Source organism: Corvus brachyrhynchos, unplaced genomic scaffold (assembly GCF_000691975.1).
Source record: "Corvus brachyrhynchos isolate BGI_N302 unplaced genomic scaffold, ASM69197v1 scaffold18, whole genome shotgun sequence".
NCBI classification, from domain to species: domain Eukaryota; kingdom Metazoa; phylum Chordata; class Aves; order Passeriformes; family Corvidae; genus Corvus; species Corvus brachyrhynchos.
The window spans coordinates 3,234,515-3,254,303 of NW_008246064.1; the positions used below are offsets into that span (position 1 = coordinate 3,234,515).

General features: G+C 49.8%; 1 protein-coding gene across 2 annotated transcripts in view; it reads left to right on the forward strand.

The window, feature by feature from the left end:
• The first annotated feature begins 5,299 nt into the window (after positions 1 to 5,299).
• The window catches only part of VILL (villin like), a 34,013-nt gene continuing 19,523 nt past the window's right edge, over positions 5,300 to 19,789 (forward strand). For both annotated transcript variants that reach the window (XM_017746721.1, XM_008643118.2), the window contains exons 1-3: positions 5,300 to 5,496; positions 16,608 to 16,689; positions 18,167 to 18,241. In XM_017746721.1, the coding sequence (XP_017602210.1) occupies positions 16,621 to 16,689; positions 18,167 to 18,241 (144 nt within the window). In that variant the 5' untranslated portion in view covers positions 5,300 to 5,496; positions 16,608 to 16,620. The remainder of the gene's footprint in view (positions 5,497 to 16,607; positions 16,690 to 18,166; positions 18,242 to 19,789) is intronic.

Genomic DNA, 19,789 nt, shown 5'->3' on the forward strand with positions numbered 1-19,789 from the left:
GCACTTCCCTAAATCTTCTTGGCATTCTGGAAAAGCAGGCTGATTTTCTGCAGTGGCAAACCTGAGTTTTCCTAGCACAAACCTCATCTATCCTCGCAGACAGCAAGTCAATAACCCAAAGAACATCTTGTGCCCGTCAGCATTAGGAGCAGGATTTGACAGCAACAAGGGGGTGATGGGTCTTGGCGATTTGGGTGCTTCTGGAAGTTTCCCCAGGTAAAACAACGGTCTGAACACATCCAGATCTGGCCTGGGGCCCCTGTGCTGCATACCTCCTCTGGCTGGAAGGCAGCCAGGGCTGCCACGTCACGGTCCCACCTGGGCTATCCTGTTTTCTCAGTGCACCTGCTACTTCTTGGCAGTGGCGGGCTAGATTAAACAGGGAGAGGTGCAGAGGAGCCCACGCCCGCAGTGCACACAGGCAGGGGCAGCTGCCCCTCCTCTGCCACCTCCCCTGCACCCAGCAAGTTGCAGATTAACCTCCTGGAAAGGGACAGCAGCTCTTTTGCTCCAAGACAAGATTTTTTCACCAGCAGAAGTCTGGAATAAGCCTCCTCCCTAAGGGCTGGGAGAATGTAATTCTCCCAAGTGTAATTTTGCAAAACATGCTGTCATACGTCCCTCTGCACGTCCCTCTGCAAAACCTCACACAGACAGACCAAGGGACATGATAGAGCCATTCCATCAGTATTATTGCAGTTACATTCACTGAGGTATTTCTCCTGGCTAGCAGAGACTTAGAGTTGTGCATGCCACCTTCATGGATGGATTATAGACATTTTAGGATGTAGAAGAGGGTTCAAGGCTGACCAGAAGCCCTGCCAGACCTTGCTGTCAATGCTGCAAGAAGCCATCACCTCTGTCTCTCTCCAGGGGGGTACTTTTGCCCATAAGCCTGAGGACACACGAGCCCCATATCCCCAGTCCACGGCCCAACATAAGTGGCTTAAAATGGGTTTTTCACTAACAGTGCCAAGCAGTGAACTGGAGCAATGGCTACAGCTTTGATCAGCCTCAGGGTTGTAACCCCTGTGCCAGAGACTGCTCCTGTCTTAACCTGCTGCAAGCTGCTGGCTCTGGGAGGGTGAACTGCATCTCCAGAGCTCTTGCCAAAGCTACTCCTGCCCCAAACCAGCATTTACCCTCATGCCCTTGGCTTGCCAAGGCCATGCCTTTCTTCAGAACTGAAGGCCATCCTGCCCCTGCCTCCACAGAGTCTGCAATTCCCAGGGCTCCGTGCACAGCCATGCCCCAGAGCGGTGCTGGGAGAGCTCCTCAGGAGGACTGAGGGTTCTCTGTGTGTGGAGGGAGCCATTGACTGACAGGAACTGACCAGAGGAGAATGCAACCACTGCCTATGGCTCAAGAGGTGTGTGACAGAGCACAGCTGTGCACTGCAGCACAGCCACGCTCCTCACCTGAATGCCCAGGCACCTTCCCCTGTCCCAGGAGGTTCCCATCTGCTGCTGTTAACCATTAACCAGCACCCTGTTGCCTGTCAGGGGCAGCTCTGTGCTGCCCTGTCGGCTGCTGCCCACAGAGCTCTAGAGCAGAATCACAGACTCATTTGGGACGGCAAAGACCTATAAGATCAAGTCCAACCTTAAATCCAGGTGCCAAGGCCACCACTAAACCCTGTCCCCAAGTGCCACATCTACATCTTTTAAATCCTTCTGGGGATGGTGACTCCACCACTGCCCTGGGTAGCCTGTTTCAATGCTGAACAATCCTTGTGGGTGAAGAAATTTTTCCTAAGGTCCAAGCTAAACCTCCTTTGACACAACTTGGAGCCATTTCCTCTTTTCTTTTGTTTCCTGGGAGAAGAGACCAACCCCCACCTCCTGTCAGGGAGTTGTAGAGAGTGAGAAGGTCTCATCTGAGAGATGATCTTGCAGTCAGCACACAAGCATTTGTATTGCCTTCCCAGCTTTTCCCCCACACCCAGGAGCACAGCAGGTGAGGGAGCAGTAGGTTATAACCCAATCCTCCTCTATCAGGTCAGTAGTTACACCTGTAAGAGGCACTATGCAGATTTTCATTTGGACATCATGATTTTGTGGGGCAGAGAAGTGCCTGAGCAAGGGATGTGCAGTGAAATGTCACAGGCTTGGGCTGCAGGGCAGGGAAAGCTCTCCTGAGAGCTTCTCAGAAATTCATGCAGTGCTTTGGCTGTTACAGGCCAGGATCTTTAACCTCACACTGATGGGTCAAGCATTGGTGTTTTGAGCAGCTTGTGGGGTTTTTTTAACTCCTTCCCTTGCTTTTCCAAGGCAGGAGGCCCCTGCTGTGTTATCTCATCTGCAGGGTTTGGCCCTTCCCTCTTCCTCCTGGAGTTCCCTACCCAAAAGCAGGGTGGAAATACCTTTGGAACATGTCATTTTGCAAACACATCCTTGGCAGAGCCTGTTTCCCCGTGCACAACGTCAACCTTGTCCACAGGCATGTGGGATGGTCCAGGCTGAGGCAGATGTTGGGCCATTCTGCTGCCAAACCCTGAGTTTGCAGTTCTGCACTCTTCCTCCCAGCAGCTCCTGATTTACCCCAGCACGGGCCTGTGACAATGGCTTCAGTGTCTTGGGCTTGCACTGGGACACTGAAAAACAGCCTCATCTGCTGCCTGCATGCACGAAAAAAATATCAAACCACAAGGTCTCTGAGCTCTGGGAATACCAGGGCAAGGCTTAGGACTAGGATATGAGTGCATCAGGTCGTGCACATGGGAAGCACAGCTGGACAGGAACATCTCAGATCACGTTTCAGTTCTGAAACTCAGGCTGTGCTGCTTTCCACCACTGCTGAGTTAAACTGCTTGGAAATAATGTTTTCTGCTCTATAACCCCATGGCATGACCAGAATTAGCAGGGAGCAAAAGTGCCTACAGCTCAGCACTAAATGAGCCCATGGTTTATGATGATTTTCTTTCCCCTTGGCATTGACTGTCCTAAACTGCTTTACACGTATTTCTGCAGAGCTGGGCTCCTTAAAAGCTCAACAGGATAATTTACTGCTTTTTCACTGTGGTACTAATGGAGAGGAGGGAGAGGACAGGCAGCTCAGGCATCACCTGTGTCTGAGCCTGAAGTGCATTAGTAAAGCTGTGGGTATAGGAATGACAGGCTCCATCCCAGAGCTCAAATTCCTGTAGCCACAGCCATGGAAGTGGCTTGATTTACATCAGCACCAAAAAAGCACCCAGATATGCAACTATTAATTAAATCCTTAATGCTGGGGATGACGAGTCTGTGTGGCAAAAGGGGAATGGGAGCACAACATGGTTTGGTGCTGATCCTCCGAGATTCCAGGTGTTTTCACCCCACCTTCCAATGCCTCCCACCAGATCTGCTGGTGTGTGACCCTCACTGCTGGGCCAGCAGTGGGCTTGGGGTGGGCTCCAAAGGTAAAAGCAGACCCTGTTTCCGCTCCCCATCCTCTGTGAATTGGAGGAAAAACAAAACATTTTTCCTCTGTCCCCTGCAACAGACGAAGACTCTCAGCAGCTGATGCCTTTTCCTGGTCTTAAAATCAAGAATCGAACATGGTTAGAAGGGGAAAAGGGATTTTACCTTGGTATTTATTTTAAGGATCCTTAGGTGCACACGTCCAGGTCAAATGCATCGAGATGCACCCCGCCGAGTATCCCCCAAAAGATCTGGTATAACATTATAGGTTTTACTAATTAGCATATCTATCAAAGATTCCCCAATGAGAGGCTCGAGTGAGCCCCCCTCCCCATCCTTCCCCTGGATGGTTCTATCTTAGTTTACAGAATGTGTTCTGGAGAGGACCTTGCTGTCTGGGGCACACTGATCCCTAGCTACGAAGCTTCTAAAATGTTGAGTCTCAGCTTGACAAGCAAGGCCAAGAATGTAGGCACAAAGCACTAAGAATACAGAAGTTGTAAAAAAGGTATAACAGGGGTATGAAAGAAAAGGCAAAAAATCTTCATGGCATCAGCACGGTGAAATGAAAAGAATGAAAAAGGAAAGGTGAAGGCTGTTATGGGTTTATGAGCTGTAGCCTGCAGACATTAAGGGAGAAATCACTTGCTAGGAGTTGGTTTTGCATCTTTAACCATGAAACTCAGTTCTCTGCAGTGATCCTCTCAGAAATGGGCACACCCAGGCTGAACAAGCAGGTCCAGCCCACACCATGGTTTGCAGCTCTCTGCGGTTAGTGGCACACCGGTCTGTAGGCAACGTCACTGGTATTTTGGGCACCCTCCCCATTACAGGTCCCTGAGGTCTGAGTCGTCAGTGGATGAGACCTGTGGCAACTGTGGTTTAAACCTCTTCAGCCACCTGGTTTAACTGGTGAGTTGATTCATATCTATTTTCAGATTGTGGGGGCTAATCTAGAAAATTAAGGAAGTGACAAGAGAAAAATGTATCCAAAGGGAAGGCCTTGGATGGTTCCCAGTCCTGAGAGGTTGTGTAGTCTCCATCCTTCGAGATGTGCAGAACACAGCTGGACACAGCCCTGGACCCCCAAAAGCAGAGCTGGTGGCTGATGACAAGGTACCAAGTGGTGCCTTCTCCAGAGAGGGATGCTCCCTCCCTCAGCAGCGAGCAGCAGTACACACATGCCAGGCAGGAACACGTGGGAATGCCAGGAGATGGTTTATCCTCAGGTCATCCCCAGCCAGTGACATCGGGGCAGCCTTCAGTGGCTGCAATATTCCAGCCGTCCTTCACAGGTAGTTTTTTGTCAACAATAAGCTACAAATGTCCGCAGACACCGCTTTCTGCCTCCGAAGGTGGCTCAGCAAACACTGCTGGGGCTGTCTGGTTTATCATTACTCTTCCCCTGGGAGGGCAGCCCAGTTAAACACTCCAATGCTCTGTTACATCTCCATTCCAGTCACTAATCCTGACAGCAAACCTCACCCCTGCTCCCCATCGCCCTGGGCTGCCCCAACCCAGGGCTCCTGTGAGCACAGGGACACCCAGATGGGCCTTGCAGAGAGCAGAGGAGCAGGCTGCTTCCCCGAGCACTTTTCCCCTTGGAACAGCTTTGCCAAAATTCGGGACAGTCAGAGCCAGAGCCCGGAGCTGGACATCTTTGGCCCCAAGAATTAAGGCAGCGCTGAGCAGCACCGCACCTTGCTTTGTTCCACAGAGACGGAGAAAAGGGCGGAAAAAAATCCCTCCTGTGCCCTTCTAAACCTGGACAAAACAGGTTTTCGATGAAAGCAGCTCTTAATCATTATTCAGTGAATTCAGAGCGGTGGATATTTGATGCAAACAGAGAGTTGGTTGAAACTCTCCCGTACCGGCTCCCTCTTTGTCCCTCCGTGAGCCTGGGAATGGGTGTGATCTCCGGGTAGGAGTGTCTCTGCGGTTAAGTAGAGGATTGAATTACCGAACAGTGCTGTTCCCGAGCTGACAAGGTGGCAGAACAGTGAACAGAAAGTGCCTTGAAACTCGGCGAAGAGGAGAGAAGGCGCTGGGCTTGGTGGAGAAGGGACACCTGCGAGAAGACCGCGCACTTTCCAGCAAGGTGAGCAGCCTCCCTGCACCCCTGCTAGTTTTAATAAGGCCTGAACTGTTTAATCACTTTTGTTCTGTGGAACAGTAAGAAACAAACAAAAAATTAATACGCTTCATACTTTTTAAAAAACCCCAATTTCTCCCGTGGTGCAAGCCAGGATGTGTCTACTGAAATGAGCCCACCCTGATTTACATCGTTTGGGGCTGGAACGAGCAGCTCTGAGTTTGCCAAGAACCCGTCCGGGCTCATATCAGCTCCGAGGACACATCTTTTCCTTTAGCTCTCTGCACAGACTGGCTCTGATTTCGTGCAGCCACCAATTAGCAGCGTTTTGTTTGGGCCCGGATTGTTTCATGCTTCGCTGCCGTGGGGATTTGCCGAGAGCTCGCCTGCCTTTGGGGCGCAGTTATGGGTCCGGGCAGCCACCGAAAGTCTTTGGAAGTTCTCATCGATGGGTTTTATTGTCATCCGATCGACAGATTGCTAATGGCCGAGCTGCTGGGCTGCTCTGCTCTGTAAATAGAATGTTTTCTCACCCTGCTCGTTTGAGATGCGAGTTGCACTGAGGTAAAATTGAGTTGTAATGGAGTTGAGCTGCAGGCTCACTTGCCAGTATTTTTCTTAGGCGTGCCTATTAGGAGCATAAATATTTAACACAAAGGAGAGCTGATATGAATTAGCATCTGTGGGAGGTTCACGCTTATTCAAGGCTGCCCGAACGCAGATGTAAACAAGTGTTACAGCAGCTGAAGCAAACTGGCCCCGCCAGAGCAGCACTTAGATGGTGAATCATCCAGGTGCTTTTTACACACCGCGGCTAAATGGGCTGATTAGAGCCTGCAAAGTAGAGATTAGACAATCGCAGGGCACCGGCTCTCTTCTTCCGCGGGGTTTTACCGCTCCCCAGGGATGCCAGGTGGAAGGCAATGCAAGGACGGGCAGATCAGAAAAAAACCCCTATAACCGTCTTCCCTCACCTTCCTCCTGGCAGAGCCAGGTGAGTCTCCCCTCCTCCTCCTCCTCCCTGCACAAACAGGATGCCTTTATCCTCCTCCAGCTCCTTTTCAATGGCAGACACAGAGGTCTCATGATGTTTTTTCCCAGGCAGGACTTTGAGGCAGCAGTTGCCAAGGTCTCCCAGCTGGGAGCAAAGGTTTTGTGCCATGGCTGCGAGCAGTGTCATCCTGATTTCCTGTCTTCTCCTGTATCTTGGGGCTCCAGGTTAGGCTGAGTCAATAAATCCCTGCTCTTGCATGACCAGGGATGCTGAAGATGTCCACCGTGTCTCCTGGTCTTTTCCATGGAGCTGTGCAGGCTTTTCTGGACTTTGAGCATGGAAGCTGTTTTCTTTTCTGTTATGGACCACCCATCCTGCGGTGATCCATGCCCAGCTGAGGAAGAGGCTGGCTCAGACACCTGCCCCGTGCTTGGGAAGGTGCTGGGGCTCTGCTCTGTGCTGGGCACATCCTGCTGGACTAAAAGCCTTCCCTCAGTTCCCACAGAGTTAAATACACCATGGCCCACTTGGAAGCAGAGCCCTGAAATGCCCAGTGCAGCGGAGGGAGCTCAGGGCACAGCCAAAGCCGTGGTGCTGCCTTGGTGTTACCTGCCCCAGTAGCATTTCTGTCACCCCTGGGGAACACATGTGGCACCACTGACCCTCCTCAAGGTCCCCCCTTCATCACATTTTTGTGTCAGCTTTCTGAGAGTCGCTCTGGACTGACACAAGCCACAGCCTGGGCTTTCCACGTGTGAAATGTCCATCTGCAGGAGGAAGGACTCCAGTGTGGCCACACCACACCCAAAATATCTCTGCTCCAGCTCTTTGTTTATTCACATATATTCTTCAGCTTCTCTTGTCCCCTCAGAGGGACAGAGCCTTCAGTCACAAGGGGAAACACTCTCCCATAACTCATTAAAACCGCTCCTCTCCTGAGCTCTCTATCCATATAATACAGCCCTAGAAATGGGCCTAATTATGGTTTATCCTGGATGATTATACATTTCCACTGTATTTCCACCCATTCTGGATGTGAAAGGAATGCAGAAAGGGGTGAATATTGTCACTTACAGTCTTTGGCATCTTTCAGGCTGAAAAGTCCAGGCATTGGATGATGTGCATCCAATTCAGTTGCCTTGATTTCCAAGGATCTCTGCTTGTAACATAAACCCTCTCATTTGTTATCTGTCTTTATCTGAGCCTCTTCAGGCTTATCTGAGGCAGTGCTGGGTACAAGAACAGTGGAACTTGTTATTACCTTATAACCACGTCAAAGATGTGGCACAGGGGGGACGTTAAATTGCATGGTTGGGCTCCATCCTGGGCAGTTCCTGTGGAAGGAGCTATTCAGAGGAGTCGACCTCTTCTACCTAAAAATGTCCTGTTGCCATGCCCTGGGATGAAAGGAAGGGTTTGTGCCTAGCCCTTTATTTAAAACTGCTCTTACAAAAACAGCTGCACAGGGTGGTGCTAGAAACCGTGTTCTTTTTTGGGGTTAGAGAGACTATCTGGGTACCCATCTTTCCTTTGAGAGTGTGCTGGAGCCTGAATTACTGTCTGTTGTTGCTGTCCCACCCATCCCAGTCTTTCAGATGCCTGGTTCCCTTCCTGGTGCTCAGACAAAACTCCCATTGGCAGCTTCGGGTGAAAAAGGTTGTCCAGGATGAGTGGCTCTGTCTAAAGCTGTTTTTGCAGTGTTTTCAGGGATGTTTTATTTGTCTGCCTTCGAGGTGCTGCTCTCTCTGCCTTCATTTCTGTCCAGAGAAGCTGAGTGGCACCTCCAAAGTCCCAGGAGAACCAAGAGCAGCCTCACAGCCCACTGGGGGTTGGAAGGGCTGGGTGACACAGTGACAAACGCACCACGAGTGAACACAAGCCTGGAGAGTGACACTGCTATGGGTGACTGCTACCAAGAAGGTGTGTGGTGCTGGTGTTCCACTGAGAGGAGATCCTGGGAAGGGCTGGCTCTGCTTCCAAGACCTTAAAGCTCAGGAAAGGCAACTCACAGCCTGGCTCAGCACCCATCCCCGGGGAAGCTTGGGCTGGGTTACTTGGTCCCCTTTCGTTTTGACACAGGTCAGGTGTCCTTCATTAGAGTTGTGTCAGCCAACACTCACAAAGGGTGAGCTTCCCTTTGCTGCTTGAGAAACAAAACTTCCCCCTGAATAAACCTTTTACATCTCGCTGGGCCAGAGATGGAAGCGCAGAGTCACCCACAGAGCACCTGCTTTCATTTGCAATCCAAAATGGAAACCTGGTTTGGTTTTTTTGGTTGTTTTTTTTGTTTTTTTTTTTTTTTTTGGCAGAAGTCCTGGGTTTCTGTTCCCAAGTTTGATGTCATGCTTGCAGGTCTGAACTGGGACAAAACTGAAACAGTCCCTTTTTCTTGGTAGTTTATGTTTACCTTGCCACTTTCCACTGGGAAGCCAGTGCTCTGGAACCAGTTCCCCAGCTGATCTGAGTGGAGGCAGAGCATCTCTCCTGCTCCATCACCACCAAAAAAAGGTCCTGAGGGCAGGGGCTTATTCAACTGCACTCATTAAACTGTGCACCAGGGAAAAGCTGCTCTTTGTCTTGCACACATACACATGTGTGAATTCTTACAATAAATATAAAACTGTTACATGCAGCAGCAAAAATCTTAACTCTCAGACTTTTTTTTTGAGAAGGATGTTTTGTGAGTGCCAGGTGGGCACTGGCACCTGGGTTTAATGAAGGTTTTATTTGTGGTATTTGTCTCAGTTCATGCTGGCAGAATCTTGGATGGGACTGAGCCCCCACACTCTGGGCGAGTTGGAGGGAGGTGTGGCAAGCTGGGCTCTCCACCCAGGGGTTTTCCTGTTAGGCCAAGGGAACAGCAAGTCCCTCCTGTCCAAGATTCACTGGATCTGCCCTGGAGCAAACACTAGGATGAGGGAATCACCGAGGGGGAGCCCTCCTCAGACTTGTGCAGCTGAAACTGAGACACCCAAGAGGAGGTGGATAAATCCCAGCCTCTAACCCCCTCTCCTACCCTTCCTCCAGGCTCTGGATAGGAAGCTGTGGCCTTTTCCTCAGTTTCAGCTGGGAAAATGGTTTTGGTTGGTTTTTTTTGGTTTTTTTTTTTTTAGTTTTTCTATTTCCTGTAAGCTTTTGAAGAGCAGGTGCTCCCCAGGGCTCAGGAAGGTCTTGCACAGGTGAACAAACACACTTTCCTACCTGATGTCTCATCTGATTTTACTTAACCTGCAGCCACAGGGTTAAATAATGCTCTGTTAAAATGCTGATGTGGGAGAGGATGGTAATTTTTTTCTTGGAGGTGGTGAGTAATTAGAAGGTAGTTAGAGAGAACCTGAACCACTTCAGTGGAAACCAGGAAGAGGAATTAAAATGGCTTTGCTCTCCTGTGTGCATCTCCTGCTCTCACTGTGGTGTGAAGCCCTGCCTCTGGATGCAGTGCTGGTCCCAAGCCAGGAATCTCTCCCTCTCACCAGGGGAGAAAGAACTGAAAGAAAGGAAAGATTTGTTCCAGATGAATTGGCAAGCTGCCTGCTCACCTTTCCCTTGGGATGGCTCTGTGCTGTTCCTGACTCAAAAACCCCACGGAGAGGGGCTGGAGGTGCAGTGGATACCTCTGAAGTAGGTGTGCACCAAGCTGAAACTTAGTATTTGACAAAAATGCACCTGGCACCACACGAGGGCAATGCTGCTGCAGGGGCTTGTGTGCAGAAGGTTCTTAACAGCTTCTTGTGCCCCTGTTTTTTTATCAGGGACCTTCAGAGAGAGGTGGGTTTGCACAGCAAGAGTTTGTTCTCGGTCACAGGGGCTGATCTCAGGGACAAGCTCTTGCAGCTCAGTCTCTGCTGCTGCTTAGCAAAGCTTTGAGTCTTTTAGGGCTGCCCTCAGCCTGCCGAGATCCTTCCTGCCTGGAAGAGCCTCCTGCTTTCAAAGACATCCTGGGGAAGAAGGACTTTTCGGGAAAAAATTCAGCCAGGAGCTGCGTGGGTGCTCTGACCTTCTCTGCAGGACACCAAGGCAAGGCCTGCCAGCCCCACCTTCAGCCAAGTGGCTCTGCCTTTTCCAGAGCCAGCCACTGCTGAGCTCTGGGCTCCACATCCAGCGTGATGGATGTGGAAACTCAGACCGCATGACTTGGGAGCCATGGCTGAAGTTAAAGTTCTGATTTAATTGTCAGTGCATTGTTCCTACACTGTGAGAAGTTTGCTGGGACAATGCAGCTCCACCGTTCCCAGGACAAGCATTCAGCTGGTAAAATTGTAGGAGGAGGACTCAGAAATAGCAGCAGTTTGGGGGAAAAATAATCTGCTGTTATAAAGCAGTTTCCCAAGACGATCTGCTTAAAGATCAGGCTGCTGGAACGCCACCAGCAGTGAGATAAACAGAGGGGTACAAGGGGATCATGAGGAGAGGTGTGGAGAGATGAGCAGTGTTTCCTGGATGGAGCGAGGTGTCGAGCTAGAATTTATGGCAGGTGGAAATGCAGCTGCAGGGACTGGTCAAAGTCAGAGGACATAAATCATGAGATGCCTTCCCTTCCAAATCAGATGTCCTCTGAGGAATTCAAAGAGGCAGATGAGACACAGATTGAGGGCTGTTGCAACTGGGAAGGTGGTTATTTCCCAGGAACCTAGTATTTCCTTGTGCTCTTTGCTTTTATGTTAGGAACAGGGGAAGGACTGGAGGATCAGTGCAAAGTCCATCCTCACAAGGAGCTGAAAGGTAAAGCTCACAGCCTCTGTGACTTTCTGGGAATGAGCAAGTATCAGCTGCTAAGACAGAGATGCCAGAAATGGCCGGGAGGAGAAGGCACAGGTTATAAGGAGTCACACTAAGCCAGGGGTCTGTTTCTTATAATGCCTGGGATGGTGGTTGGAGATGGGGTAAATTTCCAAGGTTCAAGAGACAGAGCAACTGGGTCCAGGGAACACCAGTCAGCTTTTTCCAGACAGGGTAAAATGGTTATTGCTCTTTCAGAGCCTGAGAAATCACTTGTCAGGTAAATCCAGGTTTCTGCATCCTTTGAACTCCCTGAACAGGGAATTCAAACCTCTCCTGGGCTGTAGAGCACTTACAGTTTGAGAGGCCATCATTAACATCAAACCATCTCTTCATCCCACGCTCTTGTATCTTCACTTACGTTAACCCTGAACAGACTCAGCATCCTCAACATCCCAGCCCTTGAGCAAAGATCAGGAAACACCAGTCACCCGTGGTGCCAGGTAGCTCCTGGTGATCCCTGGCAGCCATTCATGGAAAGAGGGGAATACCTGCCCATCTTAAACCAGTGGAGTCCCCTCTTATCTCCAGAGCCACTGACCCTGAGGAGATGAGCACAATCTTAGCTCATCCCATCCAGTGCCCCGTCTCAGGTTTTGATCCAGCACTACTTAAGTCTAAAAAAGCCCTCAAACCACTTCATGATCCATCCTGATGACTTTGTAGCATGGACAGGGCATCTTTTCTGACTGGTGGAGGTGGCTGAAGCACGAGGGCCAGTCCCTGCTTTTTCCTCACTGCCAAACCCATGGGAAGGAGCAGCTTGCTGGAAGTGCAGCACCTGGGCAGGGCTCATGGCCACAGAACCCGAGGAGCTGAGCACAGCCCAGCCATTCACTCATCTCATTTCAAAGACATTAAGTAAAGCCAAGCCTGCCAGCTTCCCTAATAAGCTGTTCCAATGTTTAATTGCCCACCGTGATCAGAAATAGCATCTTATTTCAAGGCCTGCTTTACGTAATTTTAGCTGCCAGGCAACAGCTCTTTCCAAGAAGGCTGAAGTGCTCTCTGTGGTCGCCCAGGCGTGTCTGGGCAGAGCCCTGTCCTTGGCTTGCTGGCCACACTGGTCCTGAACCGGGACTTTACAGAACTTGGAGCAGGAGGATGAGCTGAGCTGTGCTTTTTCTTCTTTTCCCATCTCCACAATACATATCCCGTTCCCTGCCTCATCACCACACTCCAGCATGTCCAGCATGGCTTGGAGGAAGGTCTTACAGCTCTGAGTGTGTGACAACATGAGAGAGAAGACAAGCTCCATTGCTGGCCCTCCCCACCTATGATTGTCCTTTGTCATAAAAGCTGCTTTTTCTCCTGTTGCAACAGAGAAATAAAAGACAGCTTGCCCAGGTTGAGTGCTGTGCTTCTGGACAGTCACTGTTCCTGAGCTGTAGCTGATGGGCCACATGAGGAAACTCCAGGGCTGAATTTCATTCCTCTGGGCAAAACAAGAGTTAACCACTGTCCTCTGCAAACAAAAAATGGCACCTACTTGGGCCCAGATGCCCAACTGTAGTGGAGACAATGAAAGCAATTCAACAGGCCCTGGTTTACCTCATCTAATGCCAGTCCAAGTATTCCCAATAATTAGGCCTTTCAGCCTGGAAAGGCTGGAGCCACAGCTGCTTCCTATTTTCCCAAAGCTGTACAGAGCATTAGTCATTTCACTGGGGTTTTTTTATTACCGTGACTACAGCCCAGCAAGTGCGCGCCAAAACCCAGACAAGCCAAACCAGCCTGAATTCAGAGTGTGCTTCAGGGGTTTGAAATGTTCCCCTGTCCCCCTTTTGAGTCCTCCTTTTCCCTCCCCACCCAAACAGCCCAAGACTGCCTGGAAAAATGTCCTGCTAGGTCTGGGTTCCCAACACGGACCGGGCTGACCCAAAGGAAGCAGTGATTGCTGGCACTTCCACCCCAGCTATTAATCATTAACCAGCCTTGGGAGTGACCTTGACACTTAATTAGTCACGTAGTCCTTCCTGACGACAGAGCTTTTCCCCACGCTGTGCTGGTTGGAGAGGGGATGAGGGTTGGATTTAGCGGGCAGGAGTGTTGCTGTGATTTTGGCAGTGCATGGAGGGCAGCGGGTGTAAGGGAGACCCATCTGCCTTCACCCACTAACTTTGCTGCCTGGGTTGTGACAGGGAAAGCATTGATTTTAGCTCTGGAGGCTCCAGGTGCCCCTGGCTGACACATCCAGTCAAGGGGCAGCCACTGAAGTTCGGTTTTCAGGTTCTCTGCCCTCAGTCAAGAGCAGCACTTGTTCTTTGCAATTTAATTTATAGCACCTTAACCTGGTGGTGATGCCCAGCAGAGCAGCTCCAGGCCAGAAGCTGCCTTTGCCATGCAGTGGCTGCCTCTCAGCCCACATTTACGGGATGAACTTCTCTCGTCTTCCCATGGAGAGACGAAGATTTCCCTGGAAATGGTGGCGGTAGGATAGGCTGGTCCTGGAGGTGAAAGCTGAAAAAATTATTTGCATGTTACTAATGTGGGGGCAGAGATGAGCTACAGCTGCTTCTCCCTTCACAGGTAAAGCTGTGTCTGCGCCCAAGGAAGCAAATCCATCCCCATAACCAGTGATTTTCCTCAGTGAATTCCTGCCCCAGAGGCCGTTGACTCACACTTCTTGCCAATTTGCATTTCACCTAATGCTGAGCAAAACTGGTTTGACTGAGATAAGGACTACCTCAGACATTGCTGTTGAAACCCCACAGTGAACCCCCCAAGACTCTTAACATCCCCTTTTTCTTTTCTTCTTTTTAACTTATAAAAGTTTCTGCCCTTCATGATTTCAGCACAGATGGGAAGATTTCACTCCATAAATACCGTATTTCATGTCTGGACAGGAGTTGAATTATGGGATTCTCTGATTAAAACCCCGCATTAAATCATTAATGAAATTAGCTGTCTGATTATATAAGTCATATTCCTATTATTTCTAGCTTGGCCACCGGCCGAAAGAAGCTGGAAAGACCAAAGAAACAGCCAACTTTGTCTGTGATTCACACTCCCCCAGCTAAATGACTTAGGAGAAAGGGAGGGACACCCTTTCTCAGAAAAGTGGGGGGGTCAGCACTAATTGTGAGGTTTCAGATGGAGAAAGGATCCCCAGGAGTGAAGGAGATCCAAGATCCTCATTTTTAGTCAAATAGGTTTGATTGGGAATCTGTGGAGCACTGCTGGCTCTCAGAGGGTTCTGCCCAACACGACTTCCTGTGGTCAGAGGAATCTCAGCATCCTTTGGGTTAATTTTTCTGGGAGAGGTTGGGATGCTGGGAGAAGCAGGGATCCAGCTGTGTCTCACAGCTGGCCAGCTGCTGGTTTCCTGAGCTGTTAGCAGGAGAGCAAGACGGCTGCTGCCTCCCACTGGGAGAAGTGTCAGTGGTGCTAAAAAACTTCACTGCCCTCAAATATAAATGTCTTTACTGGCTTTGTTTTCAGGTTCTTCCTGTTATGATGCTGGAAGGAAAAACCCCTAAATAAATTAAAAAGATGGTTGAGGGGAAGAGGCTTCACTCAGGTTTTTCTTTGATAGGGACCTTTTGAATGTGATTTTAAAAGAAAGGAGGGGTCTTTTGGTTATTGAGACCATGTTTTTGTATTCAGTTTCTGATAGCCCTGTACTCCACAGCTGGTGAGTCAGGACAACATTTAGAACAGTGTCTGTCTCCTCTGTGGACACTGAAATATCTTCCTGGATCTGGCTTTTAATCTCTGTGGGTGTCAATCACCTTTCTGGGAATTGAGGTGAAAAATGTCTTTTTTTGTCCTTGCTGTTTGTCTTCTTGCCTGGAAGCTCTCTGGAGGAGCTGAGAGGGAGCTGAAGGTGGCTGAATGTGTTCCTGAGGCCACATGGACTCAGTCTCCAACAGTCCTTCAGCTCTGTCTGTGTTCAGGGAGGAATGAGTCTGACTCCTGCTGCTGAGCACTGCCAGACTGTGCCTGCTCAGGTAACAGAGAGGTGTTGGGGCTGTGCTCAAAACACCCCTGGAAAAACCTGCATTGCTCTATACCTGTGCAAGGAGCTAGGGTCTGGCAGCTCTGGGCTGTGGGAGATCTGGATGGACCAATGCTCCTGCCTGTGGCAGCATTTTTTGTTCTCTTACTTGGTGTGCAAACTCTCCAGGGTGACCAACACTTGTTACGCCTTTGTGGTGCCACGTGCAGCACATCCCTCCACGCTCTCGTAACACGAGCCGTCAACACCTTCTGGCAGGGACCACGTCTCTGCTCTTCCCCTCCTTCAGAAGAACAGTGAGCCGTGTTTTCTCTCGAGGCTGGGCCTGGATTTGTGAGCAGGATTGGCTCACAGGGGGAAGGCTGATGTGGGGTGTGCCCCTAGACAAACACAGGCTGTCCCGTGGCCGCTGCAGCAGAGTCAGCTCTGATGGGATGTAACTCCACGTTTTTATGTACATTTCTTGGGGGTTTCATTCGCTTCAGGAAGTTGCCCTGCAAACAAGCTGGGTTCAGAAGTTGTTTCTTGAGCAAAAACCTCAGCAGCAGGAACAGGGAGCATAGCTAAGGATAGTGATGCTGCTTTTTTTTCCCCCACAACTGGTAGATACGATAGAGGATGGATGGGAGACATCCACCCATCAGAGGGGCAGCTGGAGACACCAAAACCATCTCAAATATTCTCAGACACCTTTGTGGGGGCAACTTGAAACCTGCTTCTTCCCCATGCAGGCAGCAGAGTTTAGGAAGCTGCTGGGCTCTGTGTAAAATAGACATTTTGGTTATTGACTGGATCACTGTGTGCTCTGCTGGCTGTGCTGGCTGTGCCTGCAGGGAGCTGGGAGCCTGGTGCCCTGCCCTGAGATACCTGCCTCAATTTAGACCTGAATCTTGTCCTGAAGTAGAAAGGCTTCATTCGTTGGGCTCCCAGTGCCCCAGGGCCAGGGGACCTGACCTGACCTGACCTGACCTGACCTCCAGTGACTGGCCCAGGAGTGCACAGGATTCCTGGAGGTCCACCCATGTCTCCTCCACCTCGTGCCATGGTGGGAACAAACCAGTACTGATGTCAGGTCCCACACCCCAGTGGATCCTTTCCACCTGTTCAAATCCAGGGAAAACAATCCCCCACCCAAGCAACAGCGTCCTATCCAGTGTTTGCTGGGCTGTGATCCCACACTTGGCTTGGCCCTTCATGAGCATGGATAGCCTGGGAATGGGGGTTCATCCCACGTAACTGTTAATAGCAAAGAGACAGAGACACTTCAACGTGTGGATTATCTGTATTAAACCTCCACTGATGGTGAGAGCAACCCAGCTGACCAGCACACTCACTGTTACATCTAGTTATATATTTATTTTGTTTTTTTCTTCCTTTGCCTTCTAGCTCAGACTGCAGGATGACAGACGGTGACACAAATCTCCCAACCATCGAGAGAAAGCTGGGACTGCAGATATGGGGCATAGAGGTAGGACAAGAGCGGTGCCACGTGTCCTCTGCACATCTGTGTGTGTTTATGTTTTAAGAAAGATGAATTATTGCAGTAATCTGTGTGGGAAAAGAGGGTCCTACAGATAAGATACAGCGGGAAACAGACTCAGTGTCTCCCCATGAAATGTTCACCATGTTATTGTTTTGGTTTCCTGCTCTGTAAAATAGAGATGATAATATTTACTGAGGAAACAGGAATGTGGTGGGACTGAAACCATTCCTCCAGCACTGGAGGCTTTTCTCACCCCTTTTTGGAGCCAATGCAAGGCTGCTTTAACACACCAGAAACTCTCTGTTCCACCAAGAAGATGGGTTATCCATAGGCAGCCTTAGTCTACACCAGCAGCTGCTTGAAGACACCTATCTTTGCAGCAAAGGCATTCTGTGGAGTCTCTTTGTACTTTTTCCGTGCCTTTCCTGCTCTGTGTCACTGCAAGGACAGATCCTGCAGCCTGTGAGGTCACCTTCTGCTGGTGATGGTGTCTGATTTTGGACTGGAGCCAAGCTGGGCTCAATTCTGCCTTATTCTGGCCCAATTCACCAAGAACATTCCCCTGCCATGAGAATGGGTTTAGATTGAGGTGCAGAATCCACTCAGGGAAGCAGTGGGAAGAGGCTCCAACATCGCCAAGTGACATTCTGCAGGTCACAGCTATGTTCCAAATATCCCAGGGCCTTCACCTTCCCATTTCTCTCCAAAGCACTGCACTGAGCTGCTTTCCAGAGGATCTGTAATTAGAGCCGTGTGGGTTCACAGGGGTCAAGCTGGTATGCTGGGAAACAAGTCGGGCCAGCAGAAGAATGCGTGTCTCCAATTTCAGGGAACCACAGAGCCAGCTCCAGCCCAGGAGCTGCCTGTGGACCAGTGGGTGGCACATCCAGACACCTGCACTGGGCAGGCATGGCTGGTTAATTATGCACTTGTGCCAGAGGAAGTCTGCAATTAGGGTCTGGAGGGGTGAGGGACCCATCAGTGTCCTCAGCTCTGTCTTTTCTCAGCACTGCTGGTTGTCCTGAACCCCTGGCAGAGTGGTTATCCTAACAAAGTGCTGGGAGTTGTCCTTGAACTCATGGGCACTGAGTCAAAACAGTGCCCAAAACTAAACCTAGGATGAGATGTGCTTGCTCTCCTGGGAAATTCCCTGCAAATGCAAGCTCTGGAGCACTTCAGCATGACCTCCAGGTCCAAATCCACAGGATTGCAGAAAAGCAAGGAGACTAAAATATACTAGTCAGTCTGTACAAGCAAATTCATAATTTTTCCCTTCTCACCCCTTAGTATTTTAGAGAGTCCCTCCAAAAGTGGCTTTTCCCAGCTCACACACAGCCCTGCTTCTTCCTTCTCCAACCTCTGTCACCTCAGTGTTTTGTGCACCCCAGCCTGTCCTGTTTCACACACACCAACTTCTGGTTCTTCACTTTTAGCAATGACCCCAACTCTGATCTCCTTACAGAACATGAAGATGGTTCCTGTACCTGAAAAAGCTTATGGGACTTTTTTTGAAGGAGACTGTTACATCATTTTGCACGTAAGTAAGACAGCAAACACTGGTCTCTGGTGGGCAACTGGTTCGACCCTTTTTATTTAGATTTGCCTGGGTTCCTAGATACCCTGTCCTGTGGGAAGAGCACTGCTGAAGTGGTTGTGCGTGTGTGCTCACCATCTCATCATGGATCTGAATCTCACGTGGCTGTTGCGACAACACTGTCTGTTTAGTAAATCAGAATTTCAGAGGAACCATTAACTTAGTAATTCATTAAAAGTGTTTATCTTCCAATCAACTGAGTCATGCCCAGGCATGGCAAAATCACCAGTACATTCCTGGAAAACTCAGTCAAGGCCCACATTTAAATGGTTTATGGGAGTCCTTGGGGGATGTGGGATGTGACCAGCTGGAGGGTCTCATTTTTAGCAGGTGATATGGGATATGAGGATGTTCCATGTCGTGTGTCACGTCAGCAGCAGAGGCTCTGCAGCCCATCTCACGTCCCCGTAAGGACTCTCCATCAGCCCCACCCAGATTTGATCCAGATCTACCTGCAACCAGCTGAACCTGGGCTGGCCAGAAGCACGAGGGACGGCTGAGAACCAGCTCAGCTCTGTGCAAACTGCCTCGTGTTCTCAGATATTGGCAGGAGGATGATGTGTTGCACTCACCTCCTAAAATCCCTTCCAAATCTCTTCATCTGCATAGAGCAACCCAGGTCCCATTGTACCAAAACCCATCCATATGGTGGAAACCAGCAGCGTTTCCCACTTCCTGGTCTGAGTGTGCCTCCTGCAAACATCTCTGCCAGTGGGGAGGCAGCAATGCCTCCACTGCCCCACAGGGACCACGTGCACACCTGCCATGTACCAGGATGGGAAAGCAGGCTGGGATAGCACCAGAGGATGAGTCTTCTGCTCAAATTCCCCACACACGTGCCTTTAAGGTACCTTCTGAGTGCTGGAAGCCTGAGTTACAGGCCCACGAACATATGCTTAGAATACTCCTTGCAGGGAGCTGAGAGTGTAAATATGGATTTTGAGGCTCACAGGCTCAGCTTCTGTTGCAACAACTTCTCCAGGCAGAAGAGCCCTTAATCAGCCCACCACTCTCCTTTTCCTGGAAGACGGGATGGTAAAACCACTCCTCTTTGCATTCTGCTTCTTCACAGGAGTCTCCCCAAACAAAGATTGTCTGTGGCACAATGGGACTTTGATCATCTTCAATAGCAATGCATTAAATTGAGCAATTTTGCCACAAATTAATTATCTGTGCCTGAGGAACAGAGCTGTATTTTATTCAACTCCTTCTGCTGTGTTTCGCTGTGGTATCACTGCACAAAGCAAATAAACAGAACTTAGTGTCAAATCCACCTTATAAAATGAGCCTTTATTACCTTTCCCAGGTGTCCACGATGGGATTTAACACAGTGGGTGCTGAAAAATAAGTGGCACAACTCAAATAACACTAAGCACACCTTCTTCTCAGCCTGCTCGCCTACTTTTTCTAGGCTGCTGGGTTTTTTTGTAATGAGATGAATCCCAGCATGCACACACTGGCTCAGCTTCATTTGGAATTATTTCTGGTTTT